The 8,419-nt window shown below is 40.2% G+C and overlaps 2 protein-coding genes across 3 annotated transcripts in view; both read left to right on the top strand.

The window, feature by feature from the left end:
- The first annotated feature begins 2,578 nt into the window (after positions 1-2,578).
- Positions 2,579-5,907, top strand: rpusd1 (RNA pseudouridine synthase domain containing 1). The gene is made up of 5 exons (XM_014006914.1): positions 2,579-2,683; positions 3,518-3,942; positions 4,219-4,321; positions 4,473-4,574; positions 4,665-5,907. The coding sequence occupies exons 2-5, from the start codon at positions 3,550-3,552 to the stop codon at positions 5,066-5,068; spliced, it is 1,002 nt and encodes a 333-aa protein (XP_013862368.1). The 5' UTR covers positions 2,579-2,683; positions 3,518-3,549; the 3' UTR covers positions 5,069-5,907.
- slc25a17 (solute carrier family 25 member 17) overlaps positions 5,870-8,419 on the top strand; it is a 5,099-nt gene continuing 2,549 nt past the window's right edge. The window contains exons 1-8 of one of the 2 annotated variants that reach the window (XM_014006917.1): positions 5,870-5,959; positions 6,220-6,280; positions 6,369-6,435; positions 6,669-6,739; positions 6,905-7,021; positions 7,115-7,263; positions 7,452-7,547; positions 7,667-7,752. In XM_014006917.1, coding sequence (XP_013862371.1) covers positions 5,903-5,959; positions 6,220-6,280; positions 6,369-6,435; positions 6,669-6,739; positions 6,905-7,021; positions 7,115-7,263; positions 7,452-7,547; positions 7,667-7,752 — 704 coding nt within the window. In that variant the 5' untranslated portion in view covers positions 5,870-5,902. Of the gene's footprint in view, positions 5,960-6,219; positions 6,281-6,368; positions 6,436-6,587; positions 6,740-6,904; positions 7,022-7,114; positions 7,264-7,451; positions 7,548-7,666; positions 7,753-8,419 lie in introns of both variants that reach the window. The other variant, XM_014006915.1, reaches the window with a different exon arrangement.

The following is an 8,419-nucleotide window of genomic DNA, read 5'->3' as shown; positions in this document are numbered from 1 at the left end:
CTTTCATGTTGCAGGAGGCCCTTCTTCTGCATCTGCCTCCAGTTCTCTGTGCAGCTGTCACCACGCTCTGCAGGGCCATCTTCTGCCGTGCCAGAAGGTGATTCTGGAGCTCAGTGTGAACTCAGCTGTCTGAGGACAAAAAGACGCTGGTGTGTCTTTTTCACCAGGCTGGAAGTGTTGTTACTCCAGGTCAGGTTCAGGTACCTGAAGCTGGACACCRTTTCCACCTCTGTTCCTCCCTTCCTGAACTCCACAATCATCTCCACGATATTCTTTGTGTTGCTGTAAGGTTGCTTTTTGTCCCCACCTGTCACATCAGCTTTTATTTTGTTAAAAAACAAAATCCTCTTGTGCCGGTCTGCATTCCTGGGTCCAAACCCTCATACAACCATGACAGCAGACCCAACAAGTCCATTCAGCTCCTCCTGGGAGATCCTGAATCGTACCCGTACCTGCATAACCCAAACCTCATGAGGCAGGAGATGATTTAATCATGGATGGACCAACTGTTAAAAACTGTTATGCTTCATTTGTGCTTGAAACATACAAAACCTGTAATGGAAAACCTTTTTGATTCATGTTCTCTGTTATGTTGCAATGAACAGAGAACAAAACCTAAATCACTTGAGGTATTTATTCCATTTAAAGTAAAACAAGTTGTTTCAACTTAAAAAAACACATAATAAAATTCAGCTTAAATTAAGAAATTGGATGGCTTAATATGAACAAAAGATTTCAGAAGTCAAACTAAATGATTTTGGTTGCATCAAACTGAACAAACTCAATAACTGTGACCTCGTTTGTTTTTTTAAGTGGAGCCAATGTGATTTTGTTTTTGTTTCCAAGGAAGATGGTTCTGTTGGTCTCCTGATRAATGACATGTTTTTGTCCATTGCTTCAGCTCATTTCTGCGTCACAGCAGCAGCAGCAGCRGTGGTGGTGTTGTTGCTGCTCAGAGCCTGCTCCAGCAGGGCTCTCTGGGTGGTGGCAGGAAGGTACAGGAAGGAGTAGATGAGCAGCAGCAGCAGCAGAGCGAGCAGCAGAGGGACGCCCCAGTCGGATGTAAATATGGGCTCATCACAGCGAGCCTGCAGAAACGACTTGTTGGGCATGGTTGAAGGAAATCGGCCTTAATTAGCAACAAATACTGCTGTAGTGGAAGTGATGTAAGGCTTTTATGTTCGAGCCACGCAGCCTGCAGTCACTAAGAACAGAGAAAAAAAGCTGGTGAGAAACTTTGATAAATGTGTGCTGTTGAAGGCTCCTTCATCAGGCAGGTTCCAGCTCAAAACCAAGACTTCAAAGGCTTTAAAACATCCAATAAAAGTAAAAAAGTAGGTCTCCAAACCATACAGCTAGATCACTCAGCTGTCTCTTCAGAAAGGAAMAAGTTGTAACAGTATTTGTAACAAATATCCAGTATTAGAATAAAAAGTAAAAATCGATCCTTCTTTAGCTGATCCGTCTCCTTCAGCAGCAGCAGTCAGTCTACAGCCACTCTCCTCCTCMTCCTCTCCTTTTTATTGTTTGGCTGCAACATTTAGGGTTTCCACAGCTGCCGTCTGTGTCAGGTGCACCTTCTCACAAGCACACGTGTTTTTCAACACAAAAATCTGCCACCCTAAAGGCTGGATTGTTACGCAACAGTAACCAAGGAGAAAGAGATGACACCTGATGTACTGAAGCAAACTCAMAGTGTTATGAAATGTAACTTACATAATAATTCTTAATCATCACAGACATACCTGCCATGATGAAGGGATTTGTTTCAGAACCGTCTGCTCCTGACAGTTAAATCATTAAATATTTCATTTTTGCACCACATGACGAGATCACAGCTTGACATTGAAATGGTATTTTTTTTCCTGCAGATTATAGGAACCAGGTGGATATGAGTGCAAATAATCCCAACTGTCTGAAACTGATTAGTTCAGCATATTTAACTTCTTTTAGACCATTAGATAACCTTGTTAATATATTTTAATTGACAATGATGTCACTACGTTACTGATGACCCATTGGACTGAAAAAAAAATAATTTTTTAGTTTATTTGATGCTGTTCCTTTTGTATAAAACAGGATTGTRTGTTGGTAAATAAGACAAGCAGAAAAGTAGAAATGTTAGTAGATTTACAAAATGCTGCAGCTTATTTTCTGTAATCAGCCTATCAATAAAAAAGAACAAATCAAGCTATTTAATGGCTGATAGTCTTTTTAAATTATCTGGTTTATTATTCTTATTTTATTAGCACCCATTTAGATTTCAAAATTGCTCTGTTGTTTTGTATATACATAGTTTAATTGTGGTTAGAGGAAATTTAAAYAGTAARACAGCAAAAGYACCAATATRTCTGTCAYATCTTCTTCACCTCCTTCACAGATGTTAGACTAGATAAAATATTTCATCGTTCCAAAAAACTTGGAGTATTTTCGGTCAYAACTTATTTTGCAGCAGAGAAATTATCAAAAAATTATCTGGTGACAAAAGTGAGGGCCCACTGTTTTGGACACAGCCTCAGTTTTAAGCTTCTGCCCTCCTCGCCTGTTGGTGGCGGTATGAACCAAGTTCACAATAACTCCAAAATTTGCGCATGCGCAGAAGCAGTTTTTCTGACGATTTTTTTTTTTTTTTGTTTACAGTTTATGGAGTAATGTTATCGCAGGATTTTGTTTACTAGTTGAAGTAAGTGACCGTGGTCATTTTTATGTAGCTGATATTAGGTTATTTTATGTAAAATTGTGGCATTAAATTTAACAAATTTATGTTTTCAGCAGCTGGCGAAATAACGTTGATGCTAAGCTAACCGGAAGTTATAACCTAACYTTGCCTCTTTTCACACAGAACTCAACAATAAATGATTAACAAACATCACAACCACTTTTGTCACATTTTACTAAGTAATGTTTGTCACAAGTCTGTATTAYTATAAATTCTGATATTAAAAACAGTAGGTTCCAAACTGTTCTGATGCATCTCAGTAATCCAGGTAAAAAATCAAAAAGAAAAAAATTGTATAGGTCTTCTGGACGGGTTCTTCTCTATTGAAACGTTTCGTCTCTCCTCCAAGAGACTTCTTCAGTCTGAGAGTTTCAGGCAAAATTCAGGCTTTTAAGCCCTGCCTCCATGTGACTGATACATCACATGGCTATCGTTGACACCTAATTAACACCTATTGTTAACAGGGGGTGGAGTGATACTGGCAATAGCAGCACTGTAGGAGGAAGGCAGGGCTTAAAAGCCTGAATTTTGCCTGAAACTCTCAGACTGAAGAAGTCTCTTGGAGRAGAGACGAAACGTTTCATTAAAGAAGAATCCGTCCAGAAGACCTATACAATTTTTTTCTTTTTGGTTCCAAGCAGTGTTTACTTTGGGAAACTAGATATCTAATATATCTGTAATAAAAATGACATAAATAAACCTAACACCTCTGTTGTGAGATTACATAAATATTAGGACCTAATTGTATTTTCTGTTGCGTTTAAATCCTCAGTTATGAGTTTTTTTTTCTCCCTGCAGGGCTGTGAGCTGCCTGTTGATACCTGCTCACGATGAGCACAGAGCCTGCGAGCATCGACAGCCTGCGTGTGCTGCACCAGAGTGATGACTTCATCGTAGTGGACAAACACTGGGACATCCGCATCGACAGCAAGATGTGGTACGAGAAACAGACTGTGCAGATGCAGCTTCAGCACCACTTCCCTCATCTGGCAGACCCCAGCACCTATTACGGGTTCAGGTTAGAAATCGCATTTATTTCTCTGTTGGAACAAATTGTTYGGATAAAAAGCTGTTCTTGCATCGCTCTGCTTTTCTTAAGGTTCTGTCATCAACTGGATTTCTCCACCAGTGGAGCTCTTTGTGTCGCCCTCAACAAAGCTGCTGCTGGCCRGGCTTATCGCTGCTTCAAGGACCGCACTGTCACTAAAGCTTACCTCTCCCTGGTTAGAAAAAACAAACAGACAAATGACCCAAGCATGCAACACACTCATTATCATAAAYCATTGCAAGAAAATGTCAAATCCCACGTAGAATATTTATAGCAGCCATAACCTCCTCTCAGCAACTGCCTAATAATCTGAAAATTTAAATAATTGTYGCCAACAAACCAGAAAAGAGCAAAGTGGGTTTTTTTTGTAGTTCTTGATTTGAGATCTCAGAACGTCATTGCAACCTACACCTGATAAAGATGAGCTAATTTTGTATGTTTTGCGTGGCAGCTTCGTGGATGGGTTGAACTAGAGACCCAAACTCTGGACTTCTCTATTGGCAAGAACTCAACACAGGGGAAAACACACATGATGTGCATCGAAGGAACAGAAGGTACAGGAACCAAGATGGCTCAGCCTGGAAATGAATAATAGTTAAATTCTAAGTGCAATATATTTTGTCTGTGGTAAAGTATTTGTATCTATCATTAAAAGCCTTTAAGAACTTGAAACGTTGTTTAAGTTTTTCATTATTATCCTATCAGGTTGTGAGAACCCAAAGCCGTGCCAGACTGAGCTGACGGTGTTGGAGTACGGGTTGTATGATGGAGATCCTGTCACCAAAGTGCTGCTGCAGCCTCTCACTGGTGACTGCACTCATTTGTTTCCAGTCAAGGGAAGAAATAAAGGCGTGTAAGGCTGTTACAGCTGTCCAACTCCTTATCTTTTTGTCTCAGGCCGAACCCACCAGTTGAGGGTCCACTGCAGCGCCATTGGCCACCCTATAGTTGGAGACTTCACCTACAGCCTCGGAGCAGATGACTCTCCATACCGAATGATGCTGCACGCCTACCTCCTTCACATTCCCCTGGAGCCCCAGCCCCACCTACTAGTCACGGCCGAAGACCCCTTTCTCCCAGAGGTGGATCCTAAATGGGTCCCGCAGCGATCGCTACGGACATCAGCAGCCACCGTTGAAGCCTTGCTTGAGCACAGAAAGAGTAAAGAGAAAGAGCAGGAGGGAGAACGAAGGGAGGAGGAGAAGAGGAGGAAGCAAAGCAAACATCTGAGGYTTCAGGAGGAGAGCGAGGAGCAGAGGAGGGTTTGCCAGGAGTGGCTGAGTGAATGGGCTGGAGACTGATGGAGGATTTTCTGTTATTTGTTTTGATTTATTTTTGCATGTTAAGCGTGCTCCCAATACACTGATGAGTTTTTTTCATTCTGATTTTGCTTATTTCTCATAAGCAAGGTAAAACCGTGTTCCTATTTTCTCATAAGAAAGTTGGAATTMATAAAATGCATGTAAAATTGTTTTATACGTCTTTAAAATGATAAAACTGTAATCTTCCTTATGCAGTTCAAAAAATAAATAAATAAATAAATTTAAGTACCCTAAGAAATCCACAGATGTTAAGGTCCTTGCTCATGATCATGTAAACTACTCGGAGACTGGATTTAAACTGTTCCTGCTTATAAGAATTTTCAATGTGTATTTTTTTTTATCTTTTAGCTGCAGTTACCCCTAAACCAGTAAAATATGTTTTTATGATAAACTTGTGCAGATAATTTGCGTATAATGCTTCCTACTTAAGAGATGGCAGCTGTATTCACTCATGTAGCTGTACCTACAGGTATGTATTGCAATAACTGTAAAATTAATATATTTAATTTGTTTATTTATATGTTAGTCAAACTTGTTTTGTGGACAATACAGCATAAGAGGTATATAATARGTTAAAAAGCAATGTTCTTGTTTTGCTGAACAGAAAATTAAATTGAGTTTGTGCTTCTGCTGTAGTGTTTGTTGACGAAACTACAGTACCCAGAATGCCACCGTGTAAGCTAGATACCCGGAAGTGAGGTGTCAAAAAGGGCGAGGGGTTGACAGCTGTCCGGCTACCAGGTTTTTTTTAAAATAATGTATATATGTTGAATAACATTTTGGGAGTAAGAAAATAAAATAGATGTTGCAACAATGAACTTCGAGGTTTTTTCTTATGAGAGTCTGGTTCACGCTGTGGCGGGAGCAATGGTAAGCTAGTTTTTAATGTATTATCCAGCTACTATCTGTGATTTATGCTGTTGTAATTAAAGCTGAAGGCTTTGTTTTAATTCTTAGACCCGTAGCTACCAGCTGATATATAATTTCTTTTACTAAACATGCCAATTTTATTATATATAAATATATTTATGAGCTCTATTTATGACTTGCCAACGGCGTTTTGCATAGAAACATTAGAAACTCAACACATGTTGTCTTTCCCCTGAATTGTGTCTTCAATCTGTTTTTAGGGAAGTGTGACTGCAATGACAGTTTTCTTCCCTCTTGACACAGCCAGATTGCGGCTTCAGGGTAAGACATAACATGCCTGCAGATAGACCATAGTTATTTGTAAAATGCAAGCAGTGGATTAAAACTTGTGTATTCTGATTGTGTTCAGTGGATGAAAACAGGAAATCCAAATCAACTCCTGCGATTCTGGTGGACATTGTCAAAGAAGAAGGATTGTGAGTAAAATTAAGTCAATYGAAGAGGTTTGAAGGATGATTTTAATGCTTGAGCAAAGTTTGTCCCATGCTACTGAGTTTTAGCCAGATTTGTCTTTGCTAAGATTACTTAGCCATCTTAAATTGAGATTGTCCCTTCTGTCTTCCTACAGACTCTCTCCATACAGAGGCTGGTTCCCTGTCATCTGCAGTCTTTGCTGCTCGAACTTTGTTTACTTCTACTGTTTTCACAGCATCAAGGCCAGCTTACTGAAGGGAAAACCATCAACTCCCAGCACCGACTTAATGATAGGCATCGCTGCAGGTGAGACCATCGTTACTCGTATTCTCATAAATGCCTCGTTTTACTGAATCAGAACAAAAGTGTAGCCGTGTGCTCTACATTTGTTTTTATAGCTGACGTGTCWATACATTATCATCATGCATCTCAGTCAGTGTTTGACGCTCACCAGCCTCCTGGTCTCTCCAGGTGTTGTAAACGTATTGATTACCACTCCTCTGTGGGTGGTCAACACCAGACTGAAGCTCCAGGGCTCCAAGTTTCACAACCCAGACATTCGGCCCACCAACTACTCTGGCATTCTGGGTAAATTCCCTTTTTTTATTGCATCTTCTTTTTTCTCTATTACTATTTATTCATTCACTTGGTGTTTGCGTGCCTCCCCTGTTGTTTTTGCAGACGCACTCGTACAGATCAGTCATCAGGAGGGCATCGGAGCCCTGTGGAACGGGACCGTCCCGTCTCTGCTGCTGGTGCTGAACCCCGCCGTCCAGTTCATGATTTACGAAGGCCTGAAGAGGCAGCTGATGAGAGGAGTTCCCAGGGAGGTGAGCGGGACAGAAACTGGTGGTTGTATTCGGACATTATCCAGATGAACACATGTAATTGTGAGTAGAGGCTGGAGGTTAGGCCTTCTTGTGTGGCAGCTCTGTTTCAGACTCTGTTTTTTCTGACATGTTGACGATGAGGATGATAAAAAAAAGGATGATTTGTTGTTTTTGCCTCCTTCCCTAAGCTGTCATCACTGGAGGTCTTTGTGATCGGTGCTGTTGCCAAAGCCGTTGCCACCACTGTAACGTATCCTCTGCAGACCATACAATCCATCCTTAGGGTGAGTTCTCTGTTCTGTGTGCTTATTTACAATAACAGGATATGTATAAAATGTACACAATACTTTAATTAAAATCCTTCCTCTGATCTTGTGATCTTTACCGATTGTTTGACACTCAGTTCGGTCAGTTCAGCTCACCAACAGACAAGTCCAGACTGCTCTCCAGCCTGCGAACAATCAAGAGTTTACTTGTCAACAGATTTAGGTGAGTTTTCCTTACAAATTAGTGTTCAAATGAGGTTGTGTGTTTTTTTTTCCCCACAGTTTTTATTTCGGTTGACCTGTGTAGAAGGGGTACACAAAGCAACCATAAAACTTGTGTGAACTTGCAAATAAGTAACGGTGCATTTCTTAGGAAATGTGTACAGGTGGCACAACCCATCCTCTTTTAAGTGTAAGATTTTGAAGCTCAGCTGACATGTTTCATCTTGTTGGCTGTTAACTAGTGCTAGCTAAACCTCCGCCATTCAAGTTGAATTCAAAATGATGATGTGAGCTCCTGGACATGTTTAAGAGACTCTGGCTTCAAGTTGTTGTTACCTGCAGCTTCTCTACCTGCACAGCCTCTGGTGAGTTTAAAACATGCTGGGTCATTATTTTGTATGTAAAACACATATATCAGCTGATTATTCACTACATGGTGATTAAAGGTTTTTTTTGTTATGTTTGGAAACAATGAAAGTGAAATGATCAGCTTTTAAAGTTTGACCAGGAATAGTTTTAATAACACTCCGATAGAACCAGCAGCTGTGTAAATGTTACACTGATGGTCTAGTCTAATTATGGTTCTGATGTTTGCTAAAATGAACACATTTTTTTACTGAAGCCAGACTTGATTTGATTTGATTTATTGATTTAACAGGAAAAGATTA

The sequence above is a fragment of the Austrofundulus limnaeus genome, unplaced genomic scaffold (genome assembly GCF_001266775.1).
Source record: "Austrofundulus limnaeus strain Quisiro unplaced genomic scaffold, Austrofundulus_limnaeus-1.0 Scaffold38, whole genome shotgun sequence".
Lineage (NCBI taxonomy): Eukaryota > Metazoa > Chordata > Actinopteri > Cyprinodontiformes > Rivulidae > Austrofundulus > Austrofundulus limnaeus.
The sequence above is the reverse complement of the archived record's forward strand: the minus strand, read 5'-3'. Positions and strand labels throughout refer to the sequence as shown.